At 35.9% G+C, this 18,414-nt stretch overlaps 1 protein-coding gene across 1 annotated transcript in view; it reads left to right on the forward strand.

Moving 5' to 3' along the window:
• Positions 1-18,414, forward strand: part of LOC120635565 (protein piccolo-like) — a 33,795-nt gene that overhangs the window by 13,729 nt on the left and 1,652 nt on the right. Inside the window, exons 12-16 of the mRNA XM_039906578.1 lie at positions 572-616; positions 1,798-1,845; positions 2,202-2,249; positions 4,020-4,067; positions 11,013-16,295. Coding sequence (XP_039762512.1) covers positions 572-616; positions 1,798-1,845; positions 2,202-2,249; positions 4,020-4,067; positions 11,013-16,295 — 5,472 coding nt within the window. The remainder of the gene's footprint in view (positions 1-571; positions 617-1,797; positions 1,846-2,201; positions 2,250-4,019; positions 4,068-11,012; positions 16,296-18,414) is intronic.

Raw genomic sequence — 18,414 nt, forward strand, 5'->3', positions numbered from 1 at the left:
CGACTAAACAATAACAAAACAATCATAAACATTACTGATTACATTATCTAACAATTTTGTATGTTTGGAATGTAATTTAATCGTCAAATTGGAAAACTGTACTATACTGAAAAACACTTTTATGCACTAGGGAGTAAAAAAAAAATTTAAATTCTTTAGTTACTATCTTTAACATTACACGCCATGTATTTATGCGCCGACTGGCGCAGTGGGCAGCGACCCTGCTTTCTGAGTCTAAGGCCGTGGGTTCGATTCCCACAACTGGAAAATGTTTGTGTGATGAGCATTAAGTGTTTTTCAGTGTCTGGGTGTTTATATGTATTTTCTAAGTATTTATGTATATATAATTCATAAAAATATTCATCAGTCATCTTAGTACCCATAACACAAGCTACGCTTACTTTGGGGCTATGTGGCGATGTGTGTATTGTTGTAGTATATTTATTTATTTATAATTTTTAAATGCAGTATAAAATTGTTAATATTGGAGTGCTACAAAGAGATCTTCTATGATCTTCTATTCTCATATATTTGCTTACGTGTGTTTATGAAAAATGTATTATATTTTCAGGTTTCTTTGAATGGCTGGACACTATTTACCGAATTGTGCAAACTGGTAAGTTGGAACACATGTACTTTATCGTTTTAGCTCAGATATTATAACAACATTCGTAACAACTATATTATTTCTTATAATCATTCATATTATATTATTACTATATAATATTTATGACTATTAATAGGCTTAACACAAACTTAGACTTTGATGTTTAAAATTTTATTCTTATTTTATTATAATTTCATTTCAATTTTATTGCACGCCTCATAAGCGAAGCGTTGAGGTGGGTATTACTGTCAGTTTACGCACACCGAGTGATTCTCCAACTTAAAATGTCACTTTTTTATTCTTTATTGCTTTTATAAGTGAATATAAGTACCTACACAAATTTTGAGAAAAACTCTATTTTGAACATTCATGATATTTTTAAATCTCTTTTTATTAATTAAACTAATTTAAAAATTGATTAGAAGAGTTCTGTCTTGGACGTCTGTGTGTCTGTTTGAGCGGATCCCGTAATTTGTGGTCACGGAAACGAGCGAAATACTTCACTTATCGAGTTGGTTTTTTTTTTATAGGCTAAAGTATTTTGAGGAACAGAAGACTATTACTTTTCACGGTATAATTAGATGTAATAAAAAAAAAAAAAAAAAAATTTATTGTAATGAACGAGATTATGAGGCGTGCACTTTTGGATTTTGCAACTATTTTAATTCTACTTTATTTTTAATATTGTAACCTTTTTTATAAGTAAAATATTTCGAAGCATTTATTTTATTATGCATTTGTATTTAAAATGTTATTAATTTGCAAACGTTGTGAAAACCTTTAATAACATGCACATAACTGAACATTTAATTAGCTCACAACGTAGAAACTTGAACAAGAATTGAAATACATTGTGTATTAGCTGTGGGTTTTCCCAAATAAATAAACTAAAGAGACTAAGAATTAATAATACTTACTATAAAGCTACTGCCATTACAAATATCAGTTAAATGTTTTATTCGTTATATAATGTTATATTATTTAAAAAAAAAGCAAGTAAAGTATATAAAAAACTTTATTATAGTAATATTGTTTCTTTAAAATATAAATATAACCTAAAATAAAGTATTTAAAACTAAATAAAATCTAAAACGTCCTCGAAACCACCGCAGCGAGGCACAGTTCCTAAAAAATAAGTAAAATTATAATCTTAAAAAAATTCTCTCTTAAAATAATTCTCTCTTGTACAGATATGGTAAAATTCTTGGAAGCCTACACGAGCCTTAGTCCTCGCTACTGTAAGTATTATCATACACTTCTACATAATCTGACATATACTACTTCATCTTCATATTTGGTTTGACAGGTCGCAAACCATAAATCATAAATCGTCGCAAGGTCACTTTTTTTGGTATACCTACCACAAGATATATTTTATATGAGTAAAAAAGAAAGAAAGAAGAGGATTGAAGAAATTATAAATTACACCACACAGATTCTCCTGCTTTTCGCGGAGTATAGCAAATTAAGCTTAATTTTGATAACAGTTTAAAAGCCTTTTTACTAAACCAAATTATTTCCACCAGACATTAAAAAAAAAACTAGACCTAAGAATAAATATGAATATTTAAATATAATTTAATTTCTCTTTCAGTGATCGAAGATGCCGTGAATATAAATCAACAATACGCAAAAGTTGAAGGTAATAATATCCAGAATTTAGTAAATAGTTCATTTTGACAGCCAGTTGACGCAGTGGGCAGCGACCCTGCTTTCTGCGTCCAAGGCCGTTGGTTCGATTCCCACAACTGGAAAAAAGTTTGTGTGATGAACATAAATTTCAGTGTGTTGTATGGATGTTTTTCAGTGTCTGAATGTTTATCGGTATATTATAAGTTTATGTGTATTATATTCATAAAAATATTCATCAGTTATCTTATCGTCATAACCAGTGGCGTGCACTCCATACATGCGCAAAAGCACTGCATACCCTAAAATTTTTGCATGACTCATAAATGCGAGGGATTTTTCCATTTTATGGCACCTTCCTTCTTTATGCATACCCTGCTCAAAAACCCTGTGCACGCCACTGGTCATAACACAAGCAACGCTTACTTTGGGGCAAGATGGCGATGTACTGTCGTAGTATATTTAATTATTTGTATTGAAAAAAAAAAAGATAAAAGCACTAGTGCGACAAATCAAACTTTCCACACGGTACACAGCTACAAAAAGTACAATTTTTCGAGAAACTGTATCAAAAAACGTCGTTTGATGACACGTGCGGAACTACGTCGTCCTGGATCTTGTACTCGGCCTGAAGCTCTGTATACCTTCAGCCATTGAAATAAGGACATACCAAATCCTCATTCAGGCATTAGTGTATGCAGTGCATCGTGTCCAAAAACAGGGAAAATTCCCCGCGCACCTCTCACTTTACACCCGCCGAATGTTGCTAGCTCACGATTTTTTTCCCATTTTCACATTTTATGGTGAACGCTTAGAACATTGGAGGTAAAATAATTACTGTCATCTGCTAAATGGTATAAAGTGGCTAACAGTTTGTTCGAGAAACCATTCTAAAGTGGAGTGGTTTTTGATGCTTCAATATTAGCAGTGTACATGGCTTCTGTATATTCTTAATTTTGTACCTTTAGCATACCATGGACAGGAGAAGTTAATCTCCCCTCGGAAAGAACAAAATTTTAACTATCCCATTCATACCAACACTAAAATGTCGAATGCCGGAAGAAAAATAATGTCAGTTCAAAATTACGTCATAGAAATTCAAATTAGAATTACGCGAATCTAAGCTTTATTCGTAGCGATTTAAGGTTCTTCATAAGGTCGCTATTGTTCTCACATTCTTTTTTTTTTTTTTTTTTTTTCTGCTTCTGCAAATTACACATTTTATACAGATACATTATTTCCTAAATAGCCATTGCCGCTTACAGAACCATGGTAGGTAGTCTGGGTATTTTTTGTTACGCATTTCCCTGAGAATCCATGGCCGTAAAATAAATTAAAAAAATAAAGCATTTGCCTGAATAGTGACGCAACAAAATTATGGAGGGTAGAACAAAATAAAGAAGGAACTAGCCAAATTTTGCAATTTTGAACCTTATGAATAAAGTCATAAAATGTTTTGGTATGTCAATAGGTTAATAAATAAACTTTCGTTTCTAGTAACCAAGACTCATTTGTTAGTATTACATAGGTACTTATTATTGCTTTTTTTTATTTATTTAATAAAATTAAGTCATTGCTTAGCCATTCCATTCGAAATAGAGGATTTTTTTTATCGATATAAATTGTTGTGTAAAATTAGATTTGCAAAAAAATTATTTCATATTTTATACAAATAAATTAATTGAATTAATTTTAATTGAATTCCATGTCAAGGGTCTTATTTGGGAAATATATATTTTATCTCCTGCCTTTGCTTTTTCTTACGTACATTTATTTGTTTCAGAGCCAATACAAGCTTTACGTATATTGAGAAAAAATACAAAAGAACAAGGTATGTATTTTTTTTTATTCCGCTACAAGTACCGTATCGTAGAGCGCTCTTTAAAATGCGACTTTTCGTCCGGTATATGCGTTCTTGGGCAGCATGCAAAGAAGGTATGCACAGTGTATGCAGATGATATAAAATGAAGAAAATCACCAGTACTAGTTATAAATACTCAAGGGAAGGCTTTTTATAACTCTTACAATGCCTATCCTAAAGTCAAAGTCAAAGTCAAAAATATCTTTATTCAAGTAGGCCCACAGGTGGCACTTTTGATGCGTACATAAGAATTACACGGTAGTGAGATGATGGCGATAACCACATTCGTAAACTTAAAACTAAAGCTACGAGGGTTCCAAACGCGTCCCGGTCTAAGAAGAAGCCCACAACAAACTTAGCCGGGTGTTTTTTTTTTTTTTTTTTTGTTATCGCCATCTCACAATGTCATTTTAAATTATTAGAAGAGCAACCTGGTTAGAGCAATAATTTACACCCAAGCTTTTTTATCGTTGACGTAGTCCTTTATACTATAATAGGACTTTTCTATAAGCTTACGTTTAATACAAACTTTGAACTTTTTAAGAGACATCTCCAAGATGTCAATTGGTAGTTTATTGTAAAATTGTATGCAATTTCCTTTAAACGAATTATGAATTTTATGTAACCTAGTATATTGCACTGTAAGTTTATTCTTACTTCTAATGTTTAAATTATTGCAGTCACATTTTTTCTTAAATTTAGAAATGTTTTTATGGACGTACATTAAATTTTCAAATATGTACTGACTATACACTGTCATTATTTTAAAATCTTTAAATTTATCTCTCAATGACTCTCTCGGACCCATTTTGTAGATAGAACGAACAGCCCTCTTCTGCAGCAGCAGCATTACCCCAAAGTAAAATTCCATATGACATAATGCTGTGAAAGTAACTAAAATATACCAGTCTAGCAGTTTCTACGTCGGTCATATGGCGTATCTTCTTTACCGCATAGGCAGCAGAACTAAGCCTGTTCGATAAATTATTTACATGAGGGCCCCATTGAAGTTTAGAATCTAACGTTATTCCTAGAAAAACTGTCGTATCCTCCAGTTTCAGTTCCTCATTATTAAGTAGTACAGTGGTTTTCACGTGTTTAACATTAGGTAAAGTGAATTTTATACACTTGGTTTTTTTTCCGTTAAGAACCAAATTATTAGCTTCAAACCACTGTACCACTTTAGCGAGAGAGTTGTTTACGTCGTCAAAAGCTAGTTCACGTCGATTTATTTTAAAAGTCAGTGATGTATCATCGGCAAACAGAACTATCCCGTGTTTATCCTTGGCAAGGTAAGGAAGGTCATTAATGTAAATAAGGAACAGAAATGGTCCTAATATAGACCCCTGTGGGACACCTATTTTCATAACTGATCCATTAGACCGTTTTCCATTCACGTCGACTTTCTGAATTCTATCGCGTAGATAGTTACTCATTAAGTCTAGAGCTACACCCTGAATTCCATAGTGGTGTAGTTTCCTAACTAACGTTTCGTGTTGAACACAATCAAACGCCTTAGATAAGTCACAGAACACACCAAGTGCATCACGTGACTCCTCCCAGGCTTCAAATATGTTTTGTATTAGCTCAACACCTGCGTCGATTGTTGAGCGACCCCGTGTGAAACCAAATTGCTTAATATGAAGTAAATTATACTTATGAAAATGGTAAAGTAATTGATTTAAAATGAGTTTTTCAAAGATTTTACTGAAAGTGGGTAGTACGGATACTGGTCTAAAGTTAGTGGGGTCAGAAGTACTACCCGATTTAGACAATGGAACTATTTTACTAAGTTTCATTAAGTCAGGAAACACACCACAATCTATACAATTATTAAATATTAAGGCTAAGTCGGGTGCAACAATATCAATTAATGATTTGACAACGTTTACGGAAATGCCCCACAGATCATTTGTTTTTTTATTAATTAATAATTTAAAGGCTTTAATAACGTCAGAGCCACTAACATGCGTGAATTTAAAAGAATGGTTACACTCAGGCACATTTTCCTTTAATAGAGAGAGAGCCATATCTGGTGAAGAGTTTAATGATTCTGTTGTGGAGACGGGAATGTTGGTAAAGAAGGTTTCAAAAGCAGTAGCCACCTCGAAATCTGTTGTTAAGGCTTTATTATCTACATTAAGTTTAAAGTTAATATTTCGTGGTGTTACTCTTCCCGTCTCCTCATTAATTATGTTCCAAGTAGTTTTGATTGCATTGCTGCTATTTTTAATTTTATTTTTGATGTATCGCGTCTTTTCTAAGTGGCAAGCGCGTTTAAAATTCTTGGAAAACAATTTAACATAATCCCCAAACTTATCACCAGTGTTAAATTGACGTTCAGCATACAATTCGTACAGCTTTTGCCTATTTTTATGAAGTTCAACTGTCGCCCACTCACTAAAATTTAATGTATCAGTAATCACAACCGACTTACTAGTAAATATAGAATGAAATAGTCTATTAAAGGTATTGAAAAAGGAGCTGTACATTGCATTTGGAGTCGCCCCTGAGGGTAGGAATGGGAGGTCATTTACTAGGCTATATCTCATTTTCTCTATGCGGTTGGATGTTACAGGAACAAATGTTATTTTACGTTTAGAAACATTTTTCTTCACATTTTCAAATTGAATAATTTGACCACAATGATCAGAGTCTAATTTACTAATAATATTTTTGCTTATAGGAATTATATTTGTAAAGATGTTATCCAAACAGGTGGCGCTAGTAGCAGTTATTCTTGTGGGCTCCATGAACATATTTGATAGATTGTAAGTTTTAAATAAATTCAATAACTTTATACTTAAAGAGTTATTTTCTAAAATGTTTACATTAAAATCTCCGCATATTATTAACTTTTTATTACACTTTGATATTTTAAATAACACTTCATCCATTACCTTTTCAAAAAGTTCAAAGTTTGACAAGGGTGGCCTATAAACAGTAACAATTATAAATTGCTCTAGTTCAACCGAGGCTAGCTCTATTGTCCGTTCAACAGAAAGGCTAACAATATCGTTTCTGTTTTTAAATTTTAAATTTTTATTTAATAAAATTAAAGAGCCTCCATGAATCGCTGTAACCCTGGTGAACGAACTACCAACCTGGTGGTTACCAAAATTAAACAAATATTCATGGGTTTTCAACCAGTGCTCAGTTATACATAAAATGCTAATGTTAAAATCATTTAAAAATAATTCAATCTCTAAGTCTTTTCCTCTAATACATTGAATATTTTGGTGAACCAAGTTGATATAATTAGAATTAGATTTTTTATTATATTTTTGGTTTAATAGTACATTGTGCGACCCCTTACTATAATTTTTTTCATATATGCCTGAGGGAGACTCAGTTGTCTGCTTTTCTAAGCAAGAGAAAGCCTCTGTTGTCTCCTTAACTAGTTTAAACTAAAATGACTTGGAATAATTTCCAAGGTTTTCATGTCAAAACTATTACACTGCTCAATAAAAGCAGCTGGTTTAGCCAAGTTCTTGGCTGTTATGGTAAAAAAATACGATAGCGAAACAGCTATCTGTTGTTTAAAATAGTGTGATAGGTAATATCTATCTCGGTACAAATTATAAGTAGGATTAGCACATTTGCTAAAGTCTATAACATGAAATTTCTTATTATATGTACATAAATTGTACAAAGTCATATTTAAATTATACCTAATAGTATTTTCTTGGTGTGGCAAGTTATGAAAATAAGGAAATGTGTATAATACAATACTATTTACATTTAATGTATTTAAAGAATCAATAAGTTTAATCAGCTCAGGTTTGTTAACATTCCCTCTATTTCCCATTATGATAATTAAATTAGTTTTACAGTTTTTCTAAAGTTCTAAAGTTTTATAACTCGTACTGGAGATTTTCTTCATTTTATATAATCTGCATACTCTGTGCATACCCTCAATGCACGCCACTGATTGCACAGCAATTTTTTGCACAAAATATTAAAAAAAAAATGATTGGGAAGCGCAGTATTGGTAGACCCCACTACCAATATCCACAGACAGACATCATCTAATGTGTCGCAGGGAACCGCTGGAAACAAGCGGCAAAATACCGCTTTGAAGCTCGCTGCGAAAAAGTCCATGTCCAGCTGTGGGCATGCTTAGGTTGATATGGTTACGATGATAATATTTGATTCTTACAACGAGTTATCCAAAATGATACCTGGCATCGATTTATTCCATGACAAATTCTGGTTTAAGATATTTATTGTTCCATAATGGAATTTCCACTTAAATGGAACTTACAGGTATGGAGGGTAGAGTTAAAGAGAGTCATCTTATATGGGAGAAAAGTTGAAAAAGTGTCCAGTTGTATGCGCTAAATAACAGTTCAAAAATCCTCCACAATGGCGCTGGTGGATGCACAGGGTATGGTATGAATGTAGCAATCGTAGATGAATTGAAGTATCACGAGTTAAAAAATTTAATGTCATTATCGACTAAAGTAGTTAATTATTGAGAATTTCAACAACTTACGTTGTACAAAATATTGTGGTAAATATAACCTTACTTCCTTGTTTATTTTTCAAGCCTACTCTAACAATATTCGGCGCTTCTTTTAAGAGTTACCTTGATGCAAATGTGGCGCCATCCTAATTTAATACATTTTGACGGACACTTTTTCATATACACGGATGATCCTCCTTACCTCTACCCTCCATACTTACAGGCTAATTTACAAAAAGAGGGTAATTATATAAAATTGCATCTTCGAGCGCACAGTAAAAAAATTGTAAATTGTAAGGGGGTAGTTTTGAAGTAACATCGCATCAAAATCATATCGACGGTCAACTGCTGACGCGAGCCGCGGCTATGTCACTGCATAGATGTGACAACTGAAACTGCTACTTAGTTCTTCTTCTTCTTCTTCTTCTTCTTCTTCTTCTGGGCAGTTTCCGCACGTAAGCGCTTCGCTTGTTGTACGTGAAATTTCCCAATGTTGCTCGCTACTCCAGCCATCCAAGCTCGTTCCAGAATCCCAGCATGCCGCCCAGGTTGCTGAGGATTTCTGGGATAGTGGCTGGTGATCCCAGGTAGATCTCGCGTTGCTCTGTCACGCCCGTGCACTCCAGCATCACGTGCGTAGGTGTTTCATTCTTCTCCATGCATGCTCTGCAAAGAGGACTGTCGGTGACACCTATAATGGAAAGATGTCTGTTTAAGGAGCTATGTCCTGTTATGAGTCCCACCACCTTCCTAAGTTTGCTTCTATCCAGGCGGAGTAGTTTGTTAGTTAGGTGTTGGTTTAGGTTAGGGAAAGCTATTTTGGTTTGTTTACAATCTTTTGCATTGGCCCAAAGTTGGGAATGCTCCCTATGTGTTTGTTCATGTAGCCATGTTTTGTACTCACTGAACGGAATCGGTACGATCGGTTCTGGTCCTACTACCTTCAGTGTTGTGGCTTGGCGAGCTAGTGAGTCCGCCGCTTCGTTGCCTGGGTTCCCGTCATGCCCCAAAGGGCACCCACCTTACTGCTACTTAGTTATTTAGTTAGGTAATAAATTTCTTGGTTTCTTAGACAGAAAATAAGTTTTATTTTTAAAATGTAAAGTTTAAGTTTTATTCTGAAAATTATATTTTAGTTTTTTTTTTTTAATTTAATGAATACTAGCTGTTGCCCGCGACTTCGTCTGCGTTTGATTTTGTTTTTAAAGTATTCAGTATCGCTAAGCCTTAAATGAGTATAGTAGTATATATATATAACATGTGACTGTCAATTAATTATAGACAAAAAATTTGCAATAAAATAAAATTGCGACTATAATTAAAGATCTAAGCTACCCTATCTCTTAAGTCGGACCAGACTGCTCACGGAGTGCCAATTTAATTTAAAATCGGTTAAGTAGTTTAAGAGTCCATCGCGGACAAACATCGTGACAGGAGATTTATGTATATTAAGATTTTTGCACTCTTTAAGATATTTAGGTAGTTTATTATATAAATGAGCACTTTCAGAAGTAATGTTTCGTTTCCCATAATTAGTTCTCGATTGGCGTAGGATTATATGGCACTTCTCAATTGTTGTAGTTGTGGATATTTATTTTTCACTGTAATGGTTATGTTTGAGTTTAATTCTTTTGTTGATAATTTGCGGATTAAAATACAAGTATAATATTTATAGGTATTTGATAAATTTATTAACTTTGCTTCCTTATATATTTTTTCTGTTGATGTTAAAAAGTTAAATACTACTATAAGCAATTTATTTTGTGCCGTTTGTAAAACTGTAAGGTAAATATTAGCTTCTGATCCCCATCCCCTAATTCAAAGCTCTTAGGAAAAAACTCACCGAACACTTATCGGTGAGTTGATTATTTGTCAAATTAAGTTAACATGACGCTTTGTCAATGCTACGTGCACTTGTAATTGTGTGCATATCAGTCCATGTTTTTGTGTGTGTGCTATATTTAAAAACGTGTAATATGCATGTTGTTAGTGCTCTTAAGAAAAAAAGATCTGTGTACTTATATACACGCGTTAGAAGTTATACTTCTTTGGCGTGTGGAAAAAAAATAACTAAAATGCAGTAGTGATTAAAGATAAATATTAAATTTAATCAAAAATATTTTATTTAAATAAAAAAGGTTTTATTAACGTAATAATATCTATTTATTCACACTGTTTTTACTTTTACAAAACACGTGTTCTAAATATTAAAAACTAGAATATACAACTCAAAGATAGTTATCGATTTTCATGTCACCTAGAACTAACTTTACGATGTAGAATTCAGGTGTCGGTATGCGCGCGCATCTTAAAAATTCACTTTTATCATTTTTCTCCATCGCGCCAAAATAAGTATAACATCAATAAATAAAGAGATACTTAATTAGTTGGCATGCTTTCCAAATGGATTCCATGTAATAATTCTAAGATTTAAACGTTTTGCTTTTCAGATATCCTAAAAGCTATTGAACATGTGAAAAAAACGCAACCAAAGGGCGATTCTAGTCCCTCCACTACAAAACCAGAAACGACACCATCGAAGCAAAATTCAAAACCGAATACAAAACCAACTCAGCAAGTCAGAAATCAAGAGCCAAATGCCGAGAAACCCACCTCTAATAACCATGATGGCAATACAGTATCTACTAAAGGCCCATACAATCAACAAACTCCTATAAATAAGCAAATTAAACCTAATAAGAAAGCTTCAATTGATACGCGAACCGCTAATAAGCCAACTCCTTCCAGTGGAGGCAAATCTGCTAAGCAAGCTGCCCCAAACAAACAAACTCAGGCTAATAAGCAAGACTCTTCCAGAGAAGTTAAGCCTGCTCAGAAGGCTCCTTCAAAAAATCATGCTCCATCTGATAAGCAAGGTACTCCCAAAAAACAATCAAAACCTAATAAGAAAAAAGCACTTCCACGTAAAAAGCAAGCTCCGATTTCTACCCAAGTTTCTAGTAAAAAAGCTGGATCAAACGAAGTTAAACCGGTTAAGCCAACTGAAAATAATAAGCAAGGGTCCTCTAGCAAACAAACTAATAAGAGCGTGCCCGATAGTGAAGAAGCTTCTTCAATAGAGGTTAAACCTGCTGAGCAAACTTCTCTAAGTAAGCAAATGCCTGATAAAAAACCTGATCCCAATAAGCAAACCTCGTCAAATAACAAGCCCCAAACCATATCCCAAAAAGTAGAACATTTAAAACAAGCTGTGTCCAAAAAGATTACACCTATAAAGCAAGCTTTATCCGAGAAGGTTCAACATGTAAAGCAAGATCTATCTAATAAAGTTGAATCTATAAAGAAAGTTGTCTCCGAAAAGGTCGAACCTCTAAAGCAAGCGCTATCCAAAAAGGTTGAAGATATTAAGCAAGGTATATCCAAAAAGTTTGAACATATTAAGCAAGGTCTACCAAGTAAGAATAAACCTACAGTAGTTGATGAAAAGAAGCCTGTTGAAGGCAAGCCAACGGGTATATTAAAACCAATAAAAGGAAAACAAGCAAACGCAAAACCACCAAGTCAAAACAAAGAATCGGATGCAAAGAAAAAAATTGAAGAAGTTCATTCCAGGAATCCAGCTGACGATGAAACAATGGATTCCAATAAACCAACAGCACTCAAGTCAATGGAAGGCAATGGGCCTGTTGAAAGGAAGCTGACGGGTGCAGAGAAACCGGTTAAAGACAAACCAATGGATGCCAATAAACCGGAAGCATACAAGCCAAATAATGACAAAAAAACTGACTCCAACAATCCAGCTGAAGAAAAAACCACAGACACTAACAAACAAAAAGTTAACCCAACAGTTGCCAAGAAACCAACAGATCCTAAGTCAACAGATGAAAATAAGCCTAATAAAGACAAAGAAATTGACTCCAAGAATCCAACTGGAGAGAAGCCAACGGGTGTAAAGGAACCAGCTAATGATAGCCCAGTGGATACCAAGAATACAATAGTAACCAAGCCAACAGAAGGAAATAAACCAAATAAGGACAAAAAAGCACATTCTAAGAATCCAGCTGTAGAAAAAACAACAGGCATTAAGAAACAAAAAGTTAACCCAACGGATGCCGAGAAACCAACAGAACCTAAGCAAACGGATGAAAACAAGCCTAATAAAGACAAAAAAATTGACTCCAAGAATCCAACTGAAGAGAAGCCAACGGGTGTAAAGAAACCAGGTAATAATAGCCCAGTGGATACCAAGAATACAATAGTAACCAAGCCAACAGTAGGAAATAAAACAGATAACAACAAAAAAGCAGATCCCAACAATCCAGTTAAAGAAAATACAACAGAAACCAAGAAAAAAAATAAAGTAAATCCATCAGTTGCCAAGAAACCAACAGAACCGAAACAAACGGATGAAAACAAGCCTAATAAAGACAAAAAAATTGACTCCAAGAATCCAACTGGAGAGAAACCTACGGATGGAAAGAAACCAGGTGAAGATAAACAAACGAATGCCAAAAAACAAACCTTACCTAAGCCAACAGTAGGAAATAAAACAGATAATGACAAAAAAGCAGATCCCAAGAATCCAGTTAAAGAAAATACAACAGAAACCAAGAAAAAAAATAAAGTAAATCCATCAAATGCCAAGAAACCAACAGAACCGAAGCCAACGGATAGAAATAAGCCTAATAAAGACAAAGAAATTGACTCCAAGAATCCAACTGGAGAGAAGCCTACGGGTGCAAAGAAACCAGGTGAAGATAAACAAACAGAAACCAAGAAAAAAAATAAAGTAAATCCATCAGATGTCAAGAAACCAACAGAACCGAAGCCAACGGATAGAAATAAGCCTAATAAAGACAAAGAAATTGACTCCAAGAATCCAACTGGAGAGAAGCCTACGGGTGGAAAGAAACCAGGTAAAGATAAACAAACGAATGCCAAAAAACAAACATTACCTAAGCCAATAGTAGGAAATAAAACCAATAATGACAAAAAAACTGGCTCCAACAATACAGCTGAAGAAAAAACCACTGACACTGAGAAACAAAAAGTTAACCCACCGGAGGCCAAGAAACCAACAGAACCTAAGCCGACGGATGAAAATAAGCCTAATAAGGACAAAAAAATTGACTCCAAGAATCCAACTGAAGAGAAGCCAACGGGTGTAAAGAAACCAGGTAATAATAGCCCAGTGGATACCAAGAATACAATAGTAACCAAGCCAACAGTAGGAAATAAAACAGATAACAACAAAAAAGCAGATCCCAAGAATCCAGTTAAAGAAAATACAACAGAAACCAAGAAAAAAAATAAAGTAAATTCATCAGATGCCAAGAAACCAACAGAACCGAAGCCAACGGATAGAAATAAGCCTAATAAAGACAAAGAAATTGACTCCAACAAGCCAACTGGAGAGAAGCCTACGGGTGGAAAGAAACCAGGTGAAGATAAACAAACGAATGCCAAAAAACAAACATTACCTAAGCCAACAGTAGGAAATAAAACAGATAATGACAAAAAAGCAGATCCCAAGAATCCAGTTAAAGAAAATACAACAGAAACCAAGAAAAAAAATAAAGCAAACCCATCAGATGCCAAGAAACCAACAGAACCGAAGCCAACGTATAGAAATAAGCCTAATAAAGAAATTGATTCCAAGAATCCAACTGGAGAGAAGCCCACGGGTGGAAAGAAACCAGTTGAAGATGAACCAACGAATGCCAAGAAACAAACATTACCTCAGCCAACAGTAGAAAATAAACCAAATAAGGACAAAAAAGTAGATTCCAAGAAACCAGCTGTAGAAAAAACAACAGACACCAAGAAAGACAATACAGTTAACCCAACGGATGCCAAGAAACCAAAAGAAACTAAGGCAACGGATGGAAAAAAGCCTAATAAAGATAAAGAAATTGACTCAAAGAATCCAGTTGGAGAGACCCCAACGGGTGCCATGAAACCAGCTATAGATAACCCAGCGGATAACAAGAACCCAACAGAATCCAAGCCAAGAGATGGAAATAAGCCTAATGAAGACAAAGGAATTGACTCCAAAAGTCCAGCTAAAGAGAAGCAGATGGGCGAAAAGAAACCAGTTAAAGATAATTCAACGGGTAGCAAAAAACCAATATTAACGGATGCAAATAAGGACAAAAAAGCAGGTTCAAAAAGCCCAGCTGAAGAAAAAACAACGGACACCAAGAAACCTACAGAACCTAAGACAACGGATGAAAATAAGCCTAATCAAGATAAAGAAATTGACTCCAAGAATCCAACTGGAGAGAAGTCCACAGGTGGAAAGAAACTAGTTGAAGGTGAACCAACGAATGCCAATAAACAAACATTACCTCAGCCAACAGTAGGAAATAAACCAAATAAGGACAAAAAAGTAGATTCCAAGAAACCAGCTGTAGAAAAAACAACAGACACCAAGAATGACAATACAGTTAACCCAACGGATGCCAAGAAACCAAAAGAAACTAAGGCAACGGATGGTAAAAAGTCTAATAAAGATAAAGAAATTGACTCTAAGAATCCAGTTGGAGAGACCACAAGGAGTGCCATAAAACCAGCTATAGATAACCCAGCGGATAACAAGAACCCAACAGAATCCAAGCCAAGAGATGGAAATAAGCCTAATGAAGACAAAGGAATTGACTCCAAGAATCCAGCTAAAGAGAAGCAGATGGGAGAAAATAAACCAGTTAAAGGTAATTCAACGGGTAGCAAAAAACCAATATTAACGGATGCAAATAAGGACAAAAAAGCAGGTTCAAAGAGCCCAGCTGAAGAAAAAACAACGGACACCAAGAAACCTACAGAACTTAAGACAACGGATGAAAATAAGCCTAATGAAGATAAAGAAATTGACTCCAAGAATCCAACTGGAGAGAAGTCCACGGGTGGAAAGAAACCAGCTATAGATAACCCAGTGGATAGCACGAAACCAATAGAACCTAAGCCAAGAGATGGAAATAAGCCTAATATAGACAAAGGAATTGACTACAAGAATCCAGCTGAAGAGAAGCAGACGGGCGAAAAGAAACCAGTTAAAGGTACCAAAAAACCAACAGTAACTGAAGCAAATAAAGACAAAAAAGCAAGTTCAAAGAATCCAGGCGAAAAAAAAACGATGGATACGGGGGAAAAAAATGATGTTGACCCAAAAGAAACTAAGAAACCAACAGAACCTAGGCCAACAGATGGAAATAAACCTAACAAAGACAAAGAAATTGACTTCAAGAATCCAACTGGAGAGAAGCAGACAGGCTCAAAGAAACCAGCTAAAGGTAAACCAAGTGCTGCCAATAAACCGGAAACAAATAAGCCAAAGAAGGACAAAGGAACGGACTCCAACAAGCCAGCTGAAAATAAGCCAACGGAAGCAAAGAAACCGTGTGGACATTCACAGATAGACACAAATAAACCAACTGAAGAAAAGCCAATGGATGGAAATAAACAAGGATCCAAAACCATAGATAGTCGTAATGTTTCTGAAACGCCCAAAAAAATTACCGGTAAAACTGAAAAAGATCCTAATTCTAATCAAGCAGACGGTAAAAAAGCACCAGCCTACGTCGAAAATGATACTACAACAGAAGAAAGTTATTTGTCAGCAACGTACACGAGCTCTGAAATACAGACGCAGAACGCTACTGAAGTTCAAACAGAAAATATAACCGAAATAAAAACTCAGAATATTACCGAGCTTTCTGGATCTGGTCCACAACCGACTTCTCCTGGTGATATCAAAGCTGCTTCGGATCCTCAGGGTGAGTTTCAAAATTATTAATTTTTTTCTGGTAGGTCTACGCTTATTGTAAAGCTGAACTTTGGTTTAACGTGCTGATCTCGGGAACTGCAGGTATGAATTGAAAAAATCTTTTTGTGTAGGATACTTCATTTATCGAGGAAGGCCTTTATAATATGACGCTACGACTAATAGAACATGTTCCAGTTGTGGGCAACGACCCTGCTTTCTGAGTCCAAGGCTGTGGATTCGATCGCCACAACTGGTAAATGTTTGGGTGATGAACATAAATGTTTTACGAGAGTCTACCCTGTTTATCTGCATAATAAAAGTATCAATGTATATAATAATGTAAACGTGGCGCGGTGCATATAAACCGGCGCGGCCGGGGGCTGCGGTGCAATGTATGTTTTAGAGCGTGACCCCAAATGTTTGTTTGCGTAGGAAATTTGGCCGACATTTCTCGAGGAGAAGGAAAATGATGACGAGCGAGGAGTATAGTGTCTACACCTAATATACATTTTGTGTTGTAAAATTGAATGGCTATTTGTAAAAAATTTAAAATCTGTTACGATTTTAGTAATAAGTACAGGAATGAAGGAATGACCTATATTCCATCAGTTGATCGACTTCAGCCGGACGACTAGAAAATGAACACAGTGGTTGTTGTGTTTATTTTCAAGTCTGCAGCACCTATTCATAAAAATATTCATCAGTCATCTTAGTACCCATAACACAAGCTACGCTTTTCACCGCGCACATCCGCAAGGACCGCAACAAAGCTGCGAGTGTGATGTGTCGTCTCTATTCGATGATTTGCTGTAAAGGCAAACTATCCCTCCGTCACAAGGTAACCTTGGATAAAACGTGCATACGTCCCATGATGGCATACGCTAGTATGCCATCGCCTCGCATCGTACTCGCCCATCGCACTCACTCACTTACACTCACGTACAAGAGCTTTCAAGTCCTACGGAATAAGTTTATGCGCATGGCCAAGCGCAGCCCATGGTTCGTAGATCTCCACAGAGACCTCAATCTTCCCACTATAGCCCAGTACATTATAAAATTATCAAAGTCCTACTTTGAGAAAGGAAACCAACGCCCTAGTGGTCGAGGCATCCACTTATACCCCCGACCCCGACGTCGAGCTTAGGCGGCGACGTCCGAAGCATGTCCTTTACTTAGTCCAGACGTCCACCAACACTCAGATTAACGTCAAACCGAGCCGAGGTCCGAGTCCTCGCAGGAGGCATCCTTGGGTCGACGTCTCCCACTTCCCCCCCGATGTCGTCGAGCCCTGGGCTCTTCTCATGGCGAGCTTTCGTGCTCGGCCCACTCCCCCGGTGACGCCTCAGGTGGTTATCGGCAAGTGTCCATCCGAAAATCGAAATAGAAATACGCTTACTTTACGCCCAGATGGCGATGTGCATTGCCCAAAAAAAATGCGACGGTTAAAGTTATGGCAGAGTGTCAAACAATAGATTAAAGTAGCTGGAACACTCAGCGCTCTGGGAAGCCCACTACGACAACTATACAGACTGTACAACCTCTGTCCCGACCTAAGCTTTGACATCGTAGCCCCGATTAAATGTAACTCAAACGATAGACCAGACGTACTGGACATAGCTATTCTGAAGAACGTCGCACTCCATGTGCATTCTTTGGAAGTGCTACACGACCTTAGCTCCGACCGTCGTCCCGTCCTACTCCAGCTAAGACCCCCAGCCGATACTCCCGTTTCGACCAAAACCATCGTAGACTGGAAAAGTCTTACAGACAGACTCAAGACGCTCGAATCTGTGCACCTGTCCGAAATCCCTGAATTTATAGACTCACATTTAGGACTCAGTCCTATCTACAAAGGTTGCCTGTAAGAGATTGCTTGCATCAATAAGGCCGCCTTTGCATGTCTACATTGTGTACTGTATTCTCCTTACTGTTTCTTTTCCTGTATGTTATACGAGCAATAAAGTGTTTCTTCTTCTTCTTCATCTTCTCAGTAGAAGATGCCAAATATGCGGTATCTCATTTTGTGAAGCAGATTAGAGAGTCACTGAAAGACTGTTCCCGTACAATTCCCAACGACTTCGGTCGTAGAGAATCCGTCGTCCGGCGGATGACCGACAGCTACTGACACG

This window comes from Pararge aegeria, chromosome 27, assembly GCF_905163445.1.
Source record: "Pararge aegeria chromosome 27, ilParAegt1.1, whole genome shotgun sequence".
Taxonomy (NCBI): Eukaryota; Metazoa; Arthropoda; class Insecta; order Lepidoptera; family Nymphalidae; genus Pararge; species Pararge aegeria.